Raw genomic sequence first — 16,289 nt, 5'->3', positions numbered from 1 at the left:
GAGGGGTCTGCAGATGGGGAGCTGGAGGTCAGGAAGCGCCTGGGTCTCCACCACTGCCTGACTTTCCAACATCTGCCCACCCTGAGGTCAGCTCAGCAAAGCCCTCCTCAGGGACAGGAAGGCCGCCCCTCCCTGCCCCTCCCTCCCTCCAGATTCCCTCATCTTGTCCTTGTAGGATGAGCTTTTCTAGGCCTTTCTCCCAGGCTGGCAGACAAGTGACACCATCTATAGCCTAAAGCAGCCTTTAATTCTCACCCCAGGGGGCCGTGAGCTGGCAGACGAGGGTGTGTGACAAGTAATCTGATACTAATTGTTAAACCACTAAAGACTGAACGTGTTTTCTAAAAAAGTATCACAGGGAAATCAAAGCTGGGCACCCAGGAGCTCCAAGAAGGGCCCTTCCTCACTAACAGCAAAACCGTAACCCCAGTAACAGGGCTGAGGATCAGGGTGGAGGTGGCCAGGGAGCCGAGCGGGCAGCTCTGTCTAAGCCAGGCCCTGAGTTCGAGGGGAAGCCTTAAGGGCAGCTGTCTTCAGACCGTGTGGGTGCAGCCTTGGGGGTCCATCAGATAATCCCTTGGGGTGCACGAAGAAAACAGGGCTTCTGTGTAAACTGATGTCATCATTTGGTACACATTTTATATAGTGTATTTGTATGTGGCGTAACTTCTATTAGAATATTGGTGTGGGCTTCTCAGAGCAGGTGGCCGATCTGGATGTGGCCTGGATGCTCACCACACACCCCTACCCTGGCGTTTTCCCCCAGGTGCTGAAGCTGCTCCACTGGCAGTGCCTTTGGGGCAGTCTCTCCTGTTCAGGTGGCACGTCTGGCCCTGGCTTCTCCCAGCCAGGCTCTGGAGGCAGCAGGGGTGTCTGGCCCTGTCTGGATGCCCCCTGCTGCCTCCCACCCCCCTCCAGGCTTTGGCCACGCCTCTGCAAGGCTTTTTTTTTTTTTTTTTTACATCTTTATTGGAGTATAATTGCTTTACAATGGTGTGTTAGTTTCTGCTTTATAACAAAGTGAATCAGTTATACATACACATATGTTCCCATCTCTCTTCCCTCTTGCCTCTCCCTCCCTCCCACCCTCCCTATCCCACCCCTCTAGGTGGTCACAAAGCACCGAGCTGATCTCCCTGTGCTATGCGGCTGCTTCCCACTAGCTATCTACCTTACGTTTGGTAGTGTATATATGTCCATGCCTCTCTCTCACTTTGTCACAGCTTACCCTTCCCCCTCCCCATATCCTCAAGTCCATTCTCTAGTAGGTCTGTGTCTTTATTCCTGTCTTACCCCTAGGTTCTTCATGACATTTTTTTTCTTAAATTCCATACATATGTGTTAGCATATGGTATTTGTCTCTCTCTTTCTGACTTACTTCACTCTGTATGACAGACTCTAGGTCCATCCACCTCACTACAAATAACTCAATTTCGTTTCTTTTTATGGCTAATATTCCATTGTATATATGTGCCACACCTTCTTTATCCATTCATCCGATGATGGACACTTAGGTTGTTTCCATCTCCGGGCTATTGTAAATAGAGCTGCAATGAACATTTTGGTACATGTCTCTTTTTGAATTATGGTTTTCTCAGGGTATATGCCCAGTAGTGGGATTGCTGGGTCATATGGTAGTTCTATTTGTAGTTTTTTAAGGAACCTCCATACCGTTCTCCACAGTGGCTGTATCAATTTACATTCCCACCAGCAGTGCAAGAGGGTTCCCTTTTCTCCACACCCTCTCCAGCATTTATCGTTTCTAGATTTTTTGATGATGGCCATTCTGACTGGTGTGAGGTGATACCTCACTGTAGTTTTGATTTGCATTTCTCTGATGATTAGTGATGTTGAGCATTCTTTCATGTGTTTGTTGGCAGTCTGTATATCTTATTTAGAGAAATGTCTATTTAGGTTTTCTGCCCATTTTTGGATTGGGTTGTTTTTTTGTTATTGAGCTGCATGAGCTGCTTATAAATGTTGGAGATTAATCCTTTGTCAGTTGCTTCATTTGCAAATATTTTCTCACATTCTGAGGGTTGTCTTTTGGTCTTGTTGATGGTTTCCTTTGCTGTGCAAAAGCTTTGACGTTTCATTGGTCCCATTTGTTTATTTTTGTTTTTATTTCCATTTCTCTAGGAGGTGGGTCAAAAAGGATCTTGCTGTGATTTATGTCATAGTGTGTTCTGCCTATGTTTTCCTCTAAGAGTTTGATAGTGTCTGGCCTTAAATTTAGGTCTTTAGTCCCCTCCCCAAGCCCTCATCACAATCTCCTCAGTGGGCCCCTCCCTCCCACTGCCCTCCCCACCTGTGCGTCCCCGCCCCGGCCTTCATGACCTCTCAGGCCTCTGCCTCTTCTCCAGGGCTCCCTCAAGGCCTGTCCCATGGGTACCTGGTAGATAAATGAACACACTGGTTCACACAAACCTGCCTTCCCTTCATGGGCCTCTTTATTCAAGACCTTTATTTTGAATTGTCAAGCAACTTGCCCAGCCCCGCTGAGGCTTCCTAAAAGGAATGCTTCAAGTCAAAACGCATTTGTTGCCTTTGCCTTTCCTATTACCAAGGACTCACTACCACCATCTTTGGGCATCCCAATGTAAACCAACAGCATTTGCTTTTTCTTGTTTATTTTTTTTCTAACAGAATTCCAGAATAAAAATAGATCTCTATCATATATATATATATATTTATACACATACATACACATATAGAGATCCTTCAGCCAGGCGGGATGAAGGATCTGGTGTCCTTACAGTGTCCCTTGGCCTGGCATGGGAAGGCTAGAGGCACAGGCTCTCCCTGGTGGCACCTGGGGGTGTGGAGTGCTGAGCCAGGGCTGGGAGGAGCGTGGGTCTCCAACAGCCTCTTGCCTCGCCTCGCCTCCGAGGAACAGACCGGGCTCTGACGAGCTAGGGCAGCCTTCACCTGACCCTTCCACACACCTTCAAGTGAGAGATACGCCACACGGGGCTTTAAAACTGAAACCCAAAGTGCAGATAAGAAAGGAGTTCCCCGATAGGCCTGTGGGGAGAGTTCCAAGAGCATCACGCAGCAGGGAAGACACCACCCACCAGCACCCCCAGGACCTCGGTAGAGACGGGTGTCACATACACAGAGGCCTGCACAACCAGGGAGGGGCTAGGCTCCAGCCCTTCCTTGGGTCTCTAATTACAGGCCCTGTTTGGCCCCAGGCAGGGGAAACCGAATGGCTAGGGCGGGGCTTGGGTCACCTGAGAGAGCCTGAGGTGAAAACGGGCTGTGGATGGTGTTAAGGGCAGTCCTAGAGATTGCCAGTCTCCACATTATAACCCCTAGAGGGAGCTACACTGTACCCATTGCCCAGAAAGGTAAGGCTTGAAGGAATGAGGTGTTGATGCAAGGGAGGGCTGGGTCCAGCGGCCATGTTTGTATCCTAGGGGCTACAGCCCAGGGCCTGAGGAGGTGGCTGAGGCCCGTTTCTAGAGAGGTGGAGGTGGGCAGAAATGGAAGTTTAGTTAGGCCCAGAACTGAGTGCCCCTGGCCAGACACCAGAGGCCCCAGAGGCACTTGGCAACAGAGGGGAAGATTAAAGGCGGGCCCAAGCAAAGAGGGGCACGGCCACGCACTGTCCACTAACTTAAACCTGGGAGAGGACCCAGAGGTCCGTCCTCTTCCTGCCTGCCAGCAGATTCTTCAAGCCATGACTGCCCTGGGCACGACCTGAGAGTGGGGTGTGAGGCCAGGGCCAGGGGCTCCCCCAGGCACCGAGGCCTGCTGAGGGCAGGTGGTGAAGTACAGCTGTGAGGTTCCCCCACTAGCGCTCTTGGGGAGCAAGTCCAGTCACCATGACTCTAAGTCACTGAGGGTTCGAGCAGACTGCCTCCCGAGGGGCCGAGGAAGGAACCCAGGAGAGCCCTCTTGGCCCAGCCAAAGGGCAGCTCATCTTTGGCGTGGGAGCAGAGGGCTGAGGTTCGAGACTAAAGCTTGTGCAAAGCCGGGAAATCCAGGGTCAGAGATGTTGAAGGCGGGTGGCAGGTACAGTACAGGGGCTTTTAGACGGGGTGGGGGAGGAGAGGCACCCAAGCCTCACAGACCCTTACTGCGCATTTAGACGATGCCCAGATACACTGGGGAGCGTCCCCCGTGTGGACGTGGCCTCCCAGCTACTTCCTTGCTCATAAACTCCATGCAGTCTGAGTCCCAAGGAACAAGGGATTTGTTTTTGATGCAGACCTGGTCCACCCTGCTCCAGATGGGCAGCTCCCAGTCCCAGCTGGCCCTGGAGGGAAAGCGGGGGTGGGGGGGGAGGCGAGGAGAATTAGGGCTGCAGCCTGCAGACACATTCCCTAGAGATGTATCGCCCTGAGGCCCCGTACCTCCCCGACCCACGCTCCCTGCTGCCCGCCTGCCCGCCGGGCAGCTCCCTCCCTCCCCAAAGCTGTGAGGCCTCATCAGAGCTCTCTGGGGATGATGGAGAAGGGCAGCACTGGGCTGCTGGCCTCCAGTTCGAGGGCGGTGAGGAAGCAGTCGACGGCGGCCTCGCTCTGGCCCTGGGCCTGCAGCACCTCGCCCAGGCCCTGCCATGCCTCGTGGCAGGTGCTCTGCCTCTCCACGGCGTCCCGTAGCACCTTCTGGGCCAGGTTCCGATGGCCCAGCTGACTCAGCATCACACCCTGGGGAGCAAGCGCAGGGTGGGGTGAGTGAGGCTGCCCTGGGGTAGGGGCATCCTGGCCGTCGGGGTAAGGAGTGGAAGCAGCGCGGCCACGAGCCAGAGAGGGCCCTGCGTCTCAGGCCCGGGTACTGTCAAGTGACCCTGTGTCCGTCCCAGCCTTGCTTCCAGCCCGGCCTCCCGGGTCACCCATTGTGGCAGCTCTGATCCTCCTTGCCCCAGGGGTTGGGCTTCAAGGTCAGCAGACCTGGCTTCGGGTCTCCCCATTACAGCTGAGGGATCCCGGGCAAGTCACCCCTCTCTGGCCCTCAGTTTTCTCATCTGTAAATGGGAAAGACCACTGTGTCCACCTCTAGGGTTGTTGTGACGTTTACACGACAGTAGAAGCAAAGCACTTGAACCGTGCCTGATGTGCGGGAGCTCTCAGTCAACGGATCTGTTACCCCAAGGCCCCGTGCTGCACTGTGGCGCTGCCCTTCTCCCCAGGGACCTGTGAGACCAAGGAGTGTGCGCTACAGGCCTGGGGAGGACCTCAAGCCTGTGGGTGAATGGACAGCTCCTGTGCCCGCAGCGGTAGCCTGTCTTCCTGGGACCTAAAGCCCAGCCTGGCCAGGCAGGTGAGGGTCGCAGGAGGAGAGTCAGATGGCCAGGGAACCAGGGACAGATGCTGGGTGAAAGGAGGGCCTCTGGGAGGGGCCTGGGAAGCTTGGCCCTGTTGTTTGGAGAGACAGAGGAAGTGACAGGAACTGTCACCGAGTTGGGAAGTGAAACTGGCACCTTGTCCCGCTCTACGTCCACCCACACTGGGAGGGGTGTGGGGAGGTGGGGTGGACAGGGTGCTGAGCAGGGGGAAGGGCCAGGGTCCTCTTGCGACCTCCAGTCCCAGAAAGACTGCTTTGCACCCTCCCACTAATCTGTGTCCCAGCCCTCAAAGGTGCCACAGTGTCACAGCACGGGGGGCCATCCTCTCATTCAGACATGAGGTAAAGCCAAAACAACAGCGACTTCCTGGACAGGGAATGGGGGTGGGGAGCTGCCTTCCGTGTGCCAGGAGCCCCCTCTCGGGTGCCCGCCCACTGACGGCCATGTACATTTTTAGCTGGAACATTTTCCTCCTCGCCGCACTCCCCAGAGTTAGGCCCTCCGTTGCTATGGAGACCCACTGGGGAAGATGCACATGGCTGATTTCATAAAGTCTTCCGAGGGCTTGGAATACGACCAATTAGGCAAGAGTGAAAGATGGTGCTCAGGAAGCCCTAGGAAAAGCCTCCTTCTCTGAAGGCGCTGGCGGTCTGGTGGCCAGGGGGAGGGAAAGGGAGGGGAGCTCTTCAGCCGAGGGTGAAGCTGTCCCCAGGGGACCACAGGGATGGGGGAGGGCGGGGGGAGGGCAGGGGAACCAAGGGCAGGGTAGAGCCTCAGGCAGGGCTCCTGGATCTGGCCAGATGGGTGCAGTGCTGACTCAGGGCTGTCCAGGACCAGTGGGCAGTGTCCAGTCTGGCCAGCAGGGCTCCAGGCCAAGCTGCTCTGTCCACATGGCCTGGGAGCTGGACCCTGAGCAGCTCATGATGGAACAGGGCCCACGAGGAGGAGGGCAGGAAGGCGAGACAACAGGCCGCCAGACACCAAAATTAAGCACCAAAAATGGAAGGTTTGAGCCCTGTGAGTGCTGCCCATGGGGGAGCAACAGAGGACAGATGGGGAAGGCCAGCGGGGCCACCCAGGGCGGGGGCGGGGCCACAGTGGCTTTTACACACCAAGTTTTCTATATTGAGCTTCCATGTGAGATTTTTGTTTGAAAAGAGGGCTTTATAGCTAAAAACAAGCCTGAAAACCCCTGATCTCAAGAAGTGTGTAGGTGTTTGGGAAGGGGCCAGATATGTCTGCAGGCTGAACAGGGTGTGTGTGTGTTGGTTTAGGTTTGTGGCAGGCTCCTCTGTATGTTCTATGTAGAGGAAAAAAGCCCAGGGCTACACAGCCGGAAGAGCTGGCCAGGTTGGAATCCCAGCTGTGCCACTGACAAGTGCCAAGACCATGGGGAAGTGGCCCATTTTCTCTGAGAGGCTGTTCCCTCGTCTGTAAACCAGGGGCTAGAACAGTCCTACCTTGTAGGCTATTGTGAGGATTCTGCAAGGATGAATTTGAAATTATAGAGCAGGGTGCATGGTGGGCTGACAGCAAATGGAAGTGTCCCCAGGATGAACAGAGGGTCCTGGGTGGAGGGGCAGGGAGGGCAAGGCTCCCTGTGAGGGAAGACTGTGTGGGCTGGCGTGGGGTTGGATCACATCCCCCCCACCCTGGGGTGCTGACCTCAGAGCCTGAAAGGAGACACCAGGGTCAGGCTGGGGTCTGGAGGCCCAGGGCCTGTAACGGGATCTGCTGCCACCTGCCCGAGACACCAGCCCGTTGGGTTCATGTTTGGTAGCAACTCAGAGCTGTTTGCTGCCTGACAACTGGGCAGGGCCCTGCCCCAGGAGGATGTGAGGTCTCACCTGCTCTCCCAAACCCCGGCGCTGAGCCGAGGGCCTGCCGTCAGTCACCCCACCCCCAGCTGCCCCGAGAACAGGTCTCCAGGGAGATGGTGGGAACACAGAACTGGTCTCAATTCCATCCAAATATCCCAGCTGACTCCTTCCCTCCCTGTGTCGAGAGAGGAGACCAGACCTGCTAAGTGACTCTCAGCTTCTGACACTTGACCTGGGAGATGCCATCGCCGTGCTGCCCACACAGGGATTAGAAAGAAGTGCGAGTCACTGAAGGTGGTGGAGCATGGCGCCTATAACCGGAGCTCAGGGAGGGGCAGGGCTATGGGGAAGTCCCCAGAAATTCCCGAGGTCGTCCATTCCTTCTTCCTTCCCTCCCTTCCTGGATCTCAGGAAGGGAGGGAGCATCTGGCCTCATCTCATCCACCGGGACCCTGCTCCTCTAGGAAGTCTGTCTTTCTTGCCTAAGGGCAGCCCCTGCTGCCACACCACCGCCTGGAGGGTATGCTCCTCACTGTAGCTCTTGAACGCCATCCCTGACCCCACCCCTGTAGGCTGAGAGAGACAGGGTCCCCAGCTCCTGCCTGCTCCGTGATTTCCCACAGGACAGCAGCTCAAAAGAGTTTGGGGGGATGGTGGTGGTCCCGGGGGCAAAGCCAGGCACACCGGAGGCCTTTATGCGTACTTAGTGACCTGCTGAGGGCCACAAAGGCAGGCAGCGTGAGGGCCGCCTCCCTGGCTAGGGTCTGGTCTCCGGTTTATGTGGAGACTCTGAAGGGAGTCTCCCTGTTAGGAGCCCAGGTTCTCGGGGGAAGTGCAGGTTGGGGTCAGGAGCCACAGCCTGGGATGGGGATGAAGGGGAGCGGGGGTCCTACCTGCCTTTTGGAGAATTACCACTGCACACCATCTCATCCGGTTGATTCAGTGCCTGACGCTGTACCCCAGAGGGGAGGGGCGGCAGGAAGGTCCCGCTGTGTGAGCCTTTTTCTTCTTTGGGGGGGAGGGCGGCCCTGGGAAGCAGCCCTGACTGCAAGGCCAGCTGCAGGCCAGGCTGAGGGCTCCCTCCCCACCCCTCCCCTCAAGTATTTATAGAAGTTATTTTGGGAATTTTCTTTCTGAGCTCAAGGCACATTCCTGGGATTCTATAACAGCCTTTCCAGCTGGGAAGCCGGGAATCAGCTGGAGGCTGCTGGAGTCTCCGGGTCCCTGGAGCCCCCTGCTTGGGGACCATGGGGCTGCAGGAAGGAGCCCAGGGCGGGACCACCTCTGAGGCTGCCCCAAGGCTCCCTCCCTTCACCCACCCCAGGGGCGGGGAGGGGGGCTGACACACCCTTCAGGGAGGCCCACGTTCCAGCCAAGCTCACAGCTCTCTCCGTGTGCACTCCCGGGTCCTCCCAGGTGTGTCAGCCCCTACCTGTCCAACCACACTGGGAGTGAGGAATCTGTGCCGGCTGAGAACCTAGCCCACACATCACATCCCTCCTGGAGCTGGGGCAGCTCCAGGCCCCCAGGCTGGTCCTACCTCCTTGTTTTGTGGGGAAGGGTATGACTCCTAGATCCTACCTCCTTGTTGTGGGAAGGGTATGACTCCTAGACCCACCCAGAGCTCCCCTTGGCTCTCTCACAGGAAGAGGCCTCGGCCCCGAGAGCCCCCAGACTCACTCAGAGCCCAGCCTAGCTAGGGGGCTTCTGGGGCAGCAGAGGTGGCTGTGCTCTTCACATACCAGAACTCACGCCTGTCCCTTCCTCCTAGGGCCTCCACAGGTGAGATGTCGTGAACACCAGCGGGCCCCTCGGCTGGGGGTGGTGTCTGTCTGCAGAGGGCCGCAGCCAGGCTCAAGGACAAGCACCGCTTGGTCAGAGGGCAGGTACGGCCTGCGGGGGAGGGGGTCTTGCCAGTCCCACTTCTAGGCAGGGGGTTGGGCCTTTTCGGGTTGGTTTCAGGCTCTGGGCTGGCTGGGGGCTCTGCCCACCCTGGAGCACGGCCAGGCCCACGGGGCCAGGTCAGGAGGCTGCGGCGAGGCCTCTGGACTCTGGATTCTAGAAGTGAACACCCTGTGATGGGCAGCGAGAGGGGGACCCCATGGCAGATGCTCCTCTCTAAGCAGGAGCCAGAGGGGTGTGCTGGCCTTCTGCACAAGGGGAAAGGCCTGAACCCTGCTACACCCTCCAGACATGTCTTTCCGACCATTGATTCTGGGGTTAAATTAAGCCAACAGTGCTTAACCGTAGCTCTGAGCTGAGTCTGTGCCACTGCCAGAAAGCTTCCTGCCCGCTTCCTCATCAGGGTTGCTGTGGACTTCAGGAGTCCACACACCGGCCTACGGTTTGCCTAAAGTCCTGGGTCAGAGGCAGGGGGACCCACCTCCGCGAGCCCAGGGCGCGGGCTCAGGGGCAGTGCTGCGGCTGTGCCGTCGTGGGCATGAGGCGGGCTGGGGGCGGCCGCTGGACACAGGAGGCCCAGGCTGAGGGGACACGCCCTCGCACCTCCCACCCCTCCTCCCTTCTCCACTGCCCCATCAGGCAGCACTGAGGAGGGACCAGGAAGAGAGCTCCCAATAAAACCTAGGAGGTCACATGGCCAAGAAGACATTCCTATTGAGTTTTCCTGCCACACAGCAGCAGTATTCCTGCCCCAGTGGAGCTGGGGAGACTCCGCTCACGAGCGCAGGCAAGACTTCCAGGTCCTCCCCTTGCCTCAGGCTGCCTGGACCCTCAGCCCTCTGCCACGGCTCAGGAAGCCAACAAGGAAGAAGCCTAGAGCAGGCGGGCTGTCCTGCATGCGGAGGCATGGGGCCCTGGAACCAGAGACCTTACTGCCCGCCTCATCCAGCGTCAGAGAACCTCCAGAAGGCTGGGTGCTGAGTTTCACTTCTCAGCTGCTCAGAACACCTTTCCTCCTTCAAGTCAGGAAGCAGCGGCCGAACCTGCCTAACAAGACTATGGGCCCGAGCGTAGGGCCTCCCCGAGCCTGGCCTTCCCTGCTCTTCCTCTCCAGCAGCCTCAGGGCCCAGCACGCCCCTTTAGCTGCAGAGTCTCACCTGACATATGCGACGGCAAGAGGGGGTCTCAAATCCCCGCAGACTCTAGCTCACTGGGCCGGCTGCTCTCACTCTCAGCCAGCGTCAGCCTGGCCTCGCACTGTGCACAGTCTTGTCCCACCCGCAGGGCAGCTGGGGCTGATGTCCCAGACCTCTGTGCCTGGGTCAGAGTCGCTGGGAGGACTCAGAGGATGAGAGGCTTCGCTACAATGAGTGTCTGGGGCTCGGCTCTGGGCATCCCCTTCCCTCTGCAAACCAAGAGCATCTGAACCTGGCCTGGGAGCCACACTTTGAAATGAAAAAGTAAACGCTTTTGCACAGCAAAGGAAACCATGAGCAAAATGAAAAGACAACTTCACAGAATGGGAGAAAACATTTGCAAATGATGCGACCGACAGGGATTAATCTCCAGAATATACAAACAGCTCATGCAGCTCAATTGCAAAAAACCACCCAATCAAGAAATGGGCAGAAGATCTAAACAGACATTTCTCCAGAGAAGACACACAGATGGCCAAGAAGCACCTGAAAAGATGCTCAACATCGCTAATCATTAGAGAAATGCAAATCAAAACTACAATGTGGTATCACCTCACACCGGTCAGAAGGCCATCATCAAAAAATCTACAAACAATACATGCTGGAGAGGGTGTGGGGAAAAGGGAACCCTCCTGCACTGCTGGTGGGAATGTAAATTCATACAGCCACTGTGGAAAACAGTATGGAGGTTCCTTAAAAGACTAAAAACAGAAACTACCATATGCTCCAGCAATCCCACTCCTGGGCATATATCTAGAGAAAACGATAATTTGAAAAGATACAGGCACCCCAATGTTCACTGCAGCACTATTTACAATAGCCAAGAGATGGAAGCAACCTAAGTGTCCACCAACAGAAAAATGGATAAAGAAGATGTGGTACATATACAATGGACTATTTACTCAGCCATAAAAAAGAATGAAATAATGCCATTTGCAGCAACATGGATGGACCTGGAGATGGTCATACTGAGCAAAGTCAGTCAGGCAGAGAAAGACAAGGATCATATGATACCACCTATACGTGCAATCTTAAAAAATGATACAGATGAATTTATTTACAAAACAGAGACTTAAAAAACCACAGGGAAATCTACTCAATATGCTGTAATAACCTAAATGGGAAAAGAATCTGAAAAAGAGTGGATATGTGTATATGTATAACTGAATCACTTTGCTGTACACCTGAAACTAACACAACATTGTAAATCAAACATACTCCAATATAAAAAATAAATTAAATCAAAAAAGGTAAAAGTAACCCTGTCTACTGGGCCATTAACTTACAGAATTCTTTAACCTGATCCTAATAAGAGCCCTCGGTGCTTGGCGTCACGAGTCCCATTTTACAGAGGAGGACACTGAGGTTCTGGGAGGTTGAAGAACTTGGCCAAGGTCAAATGGTGAGTGTAGGCAAAGTGGAACTCAAGTCCAGCTCAGTCATACTCGAATGCTGTGCTCCAACCTCCAGACGTGATACTGGGGGCTTAAAAACCACCCCAGCCCCAGAGGCAACCCCAAAGGCAGCTCTTTTGGCACCACGGGCCACCCAACAGCACGAGGAAATTTGGGCCAATGACCCTTGTCCCATGGCAGTGAGGTCAAGCAGCCCTGTCAAAGGTGGGGCTCAAACTCAGGCCACCTGGTCTTCCACGTGAATGGTGGCAAAAATACCCAGTGTTGACTTATCTTTTCACAGCTCTCGGCTCGTCCCCTAAAACTACCCCTTCAGGTCACAAGGGCCTGAATTATTATCCCCATTTGATAGAAGGGAAACTGAACCAGCAAGAGGAAGTAATCTCCAAGTGCCCCCCTAACTTGAAGGCCGGCAGGGCTGACTGCGTGTCTCAGACCTCTCCTGTCTGGTCTTACCCTCCAGGACTGGGGACAGGACCAGTCAGGGGAGGGTGGGTGGAGTTCACCTCTTTGACCTTAGAGAGCAGAGCCTTCCAGGTTAGATTCCTGGAGCACCTGCAAAAGGCCCAACCCAGAACTCAGGTTTGGGTGGGGCAGAGCCCTGGTCCTCGCTGACTCAGGCCCGGCCTTGGGGAGGGAGAGCGATGGTGGGAGGGAGCTTCTGCGGGACTTAAGTCGTGAAGTGGCACACCCCAGCCTGGAGAGAGGGAGGCAGGAAGCTCTGGGGCCAACTGGGGGTGGCCACATGCCATGGCCGTGCCCCAAGTCCACTTAAAGACAACCATGCTGGGAGCCAGAGGGAACGAACGCAGGGGAATAATTCATCACCAGCTCTCATCAGAGGGCAACAGATGACAGAAACACTGTCTTCCTGTCTTTCCAGGGGCATCTGGAGAGAGGATAGGCCGGGTCACGCAGCCAGGATTGCTTCAGAAATCACATCTCTGGGAATTACATGACAGGAGCCAAAGCTTATGCAGGGCTGTCTCCCCCTACTGCTGGGGTGTCCGACGTGGAAAGGGTTCTGGGGAGAGGGGGCAGCAGGAGCTAAAGCTCTGTCCCAAGAAGAAAGCATGACCAGGGGCAGAGGCCAGTGAAGAGCAGCGAAGCCTGCCCAGAGAGGGGCCAGGAAACCACTACCCCCCAGGATCTGTCCCTGGGAGAGGAGGGAGGGACGCCAACCACCACAAACACAGATGGCAGGGACGCAGCCACACCTGCCCACTCCTGGCTGAGGCTTTCAAGCTATCACCTGCAGTGAGACAGTCTGCACCAAACATCCACAGTCCCGGCTCAGGGTAGAGGGTAGAGAGGGAGGGTAGAGAGCCTGGAGGGTAGAGAGAGTGAGGCAGCCTGTGGCCAGGGCTGGTGACCCTCCTGCCATTAAGGTCAGGTGACCTACCTCAAAGGAGAGGGAAGAGAGAGTGAGGCAGCGTGTGGCCAGGGCTGGTGACCCTCCTGCCATTAAGGTCAGGTGACCTACCTCAAAGGAGAGGGTAGAGAGAGTGAGGCAGCCTGTGGCCAGGGCTGGCGACCGTCCTGCCGTTAAGGTCAGGTGACCTACCTCAAAGGAGCCCCCTCTTGGGAGGGTTCTCAGGGAGTTGATGACTCCATCTCACTCCTGGGCTCCTTGCCTTCCCTAAGCATCTCTGCTCCTTTGGACGTCCCCTCTCGGCCAAGCCCACGGAGCCTTCTCTGAAAAACAGCGTCACCCGAGGGACAACTCCTCTGCTGATCTTGGGAAGGACCCTGCTTCCTTTCTCAGGTTTCCTCAGGGACAGGCAGGTAAAGTTCAGGTTTCCCCTTCTTAACTAGATTCTCTGCCAGTAAATTAAGTTCTGAGCAGCCAGGCTGAGTGAGTGGGGTTTCCGGCTACCTAGAGGGGAGGCTGAGACAGAGCTGGCAGAGACTGTCGGGACCTGCTCCTGGGATTTCGCTGGGAATTTCCATTGGCAGAGAGCATGTCTTTCTCTTTCCACACCTGGCAGTCTCCCAAAGCCACCTGGCCATCCCTGAGCCTGGTGGAGGTGGCAGCGTGCAGGATCGGGGCTTGACACAGACTCCTCAGGGACGCTGCTGTGCGCGCGGCGGGAACTCTTTGCTGACACAGCACTGCCAAAGACGTGTCTCTTTCCTGCCTGATCTGGGTGGAAAAGCCTGAGCTGAGCCCAGGGTGGAGCTGCAACCATGGAAACGTCCCCATCACATCCAGGGCCGGGAGGGCAGAAGGACAGGAAGAGCAGAGAATATGCTTCTGGGCCGAAGTTCATGTTCTTGGAAGCCTGAACCCTGGCTCCTGGAACAACAACTCTCCCCTCCCAGAGGCTTTCTCCAGCCTGTCTCCAAATCTCCTGTCCCATGTACAAAGCCCCGGAGAGGCCACAAGGCCGGCCTCCTGGTGTTGGACCGTCCTGCCCAAGAACTGCAGGGCAGAACCGGGCACCCACACAGCTCACTGAGTGCATCTCTGCCCTCCTCTCTCCGGAACTCGGAGCGTGGGACTCAGCCACTATATCAGAGGGCTGAGGAGCCCAGAGCTCTTCCAGACCAGGCTATGGGTGGCCATGCTCTCAGGGGAGGGCTGTGTCTCCTTCCCCTCGTACCTAGCAAAGGCCGATGTCCTCCAAGAGCCACAGTGGCAATGGCAAGGCCAGGATGTCCTCCCTGGGAACCTGCCTTGGCAACGACTCCAGTGGGGGTGTGTTACCAGTTCCCCTCCATATTCCTTTTTCTGGGTAATTCTCCAAGGATGCACCAGCCTCACGCTGAGACGACTGCTGTGTCTCTCTTATTCGCTACTATTTTTAAGATTTGTGAATCTAAGGGATTCACATCAAATCTAAGGGGTTTGTGAATCCCTTACATAAGTGCCAAGTTGACTTAGACCGATGGGGAGTGACTCCCATCATGCAGTACACCATGCTGAAAAAGATCCCAAGATCCCATCTGTGCTCAGTGGGAAAAAATGCTGTGACCGATAAGCGACGTCTGTCCCGGGCAAGGGACTGGACAGTGGGGCGGGTGGCGTGTTCTGTCTTTTCTGATATAGCACTGCAGACTTTCAGAAGCACTCTCACATGCGTCACCTCATTTGATTAGAACGACACTGGTCTAGTAACGATGAAGCTCGTTATTCATTTATAAAAGGAGACATCAGGAGCATGGAAGTTAAGCGTGTCTTTTCCTAAATCACCCAAGTGAATTAGGGCCAGAGCCGGGATTAGATTCCAGATGTCCTGAGTCTGAGGACTGTACGGGGAAGACACTTAGCTCAGGGAACACTGGAGTCCAACGAGCCAAAGTGTTCGCATGTCTTTGGGAAAACAGTGCTTAGTAAGTCTTCCCCAGGCTTGAAATTTGCTATTCTTTATGCATACGTGTGGGATGCTGGCAGGAACACAGAGTGTGGAAAGGGGATGGGCTGCCCACGCTGGAGCCGACTGCCCCTCTGGTTGCTTGTAACTTAACAGTGGGCAGTCCCTTCTCCGATTATATCAAATCAGCAAGGCACCCCAGGAAGAGAAAAGGGACCTTTTCAGAAACATCTGTAGGGAGCCACTCCGGACAACTTATTCAGTTACCATGGAAACCCACCCTTGCAAACTGCTTCAGTTTTAGGAAAATAGCTACAAACAATAATAAGCATAAATGAAAAATGGTACATGTTGCTTCAAAATTGTACTTGTTATTGGATTTGGTCGGGTTTTCGAGACCGAGACGGCAGGCTCATATCCACGAGCACAGGGAAAGGCAGCCGTCTGCCTGCCTGCAGGCCTAACGACAGAACCCACATCCCCCCTCCCAGATCCCTAATCAAGTTTCTGGATGTGACCTCCGGGGAGGCATTTATCAGAGGAGCTAATGTCTGAATTGTGGGAGGAAGGAGGATGTGCCTTGCAAAAAACAAACATTTGCTGAGCTGACAGGAAGGCAACATGGCGTCATGTGGAGGGAACCTAGACCAGGCCAAGACGTTGCTACATGGGCCTGAGCTAGAAATCCTTTAAGAGATCAGGCTGAGATGGGAATCTCTGTACTGGTCTGTTTTCAAGGACTCTCAGGGTTAGCAAGGACCTTATGAAGATGACCTGGTCCAGCTCCTCCCACATGTGATATTTACATTCTCTGGGCAACATCCTCACCAGTTGATTCATGAGTCTGTGCTTGGACTACGCCAAGACTTAAGTCGTTTTTCCTGACACTGAGCTGACATCTAACTCCTCGTAGCTTCTACTCACGAACAAAGCGACCCCTTTTGTCAATGATAATCCTTCAGCCACCTGGAGCCATGCTCCTGATGCTTCTGTGTTCTCCATGGGGCAGACATCAGTGACACCCTCACGGCCATTCTCCTCAGAGAGCTCTCAAAGTGAGACATCTGAGGTGGAACCCAGACCCTGGGACTGGGAAAGACTGTGTTGCTGTGGGCTCCTAAATTATACTTCAGAAATCACTGTGCATGTGCAGGCCTGTACACTTTCAATCACGACATTTATCCTGATACCTGCTCTCTGAAAGCAGATAAGGAAGGCGAGGAAAAACAGTCTTCCTTAGGGTATGCTATACCACCTGTGAGATGTTTCCTGGACCAGAGAATCCCCATTGCACAGGTGAGTAAAACTGAGGTTCCAAGAAGGGGCTGACTTGCCCGTGATCACCCAGG

General features: G+C 55.1%; 1 protein-coding gene across 1 annotated transcript in view; it reads right to left on the bottom strand.

The window, feature by feature from the left end:
* Positions 1–4,318: 4,318 nt before the first annotated feature.
* TTC7A (tetratricopeptide repeat domain 7A) overlaps positions 4,319–16,289 on the bottom strand; it is a 121,117-nt gene continuing 109,146 nt past the window's right edge. The window contains exon 20 of the mRNA XM_082852352.1: positions 4,319–4,655. Within this exon, the coding sequence (XP_082708478.1) occupies positions 4,434–4,655 (222 nt within the window). The 3' untranslated portion in view covers positions 4,319–4,433. The remainder of the gene's footprint in view (positions 4,656–16,289) is intronic.

Source organism: Leucopleurus acutus (assembly GCF_964270905.1).
Source record: "Leucopleurus acutus genome assembly, chromosome: 12".
Classification (NCBI taxonomy): Eukaryota; Metazoa; Chordata; class Mammalia; order Artiodactyla; family Delphinidae; genus Leucopleurus; species Leucopleurus acutus.
This window is presented reverse-complemented; position numbering and strand designations above follow the sequence as displayed.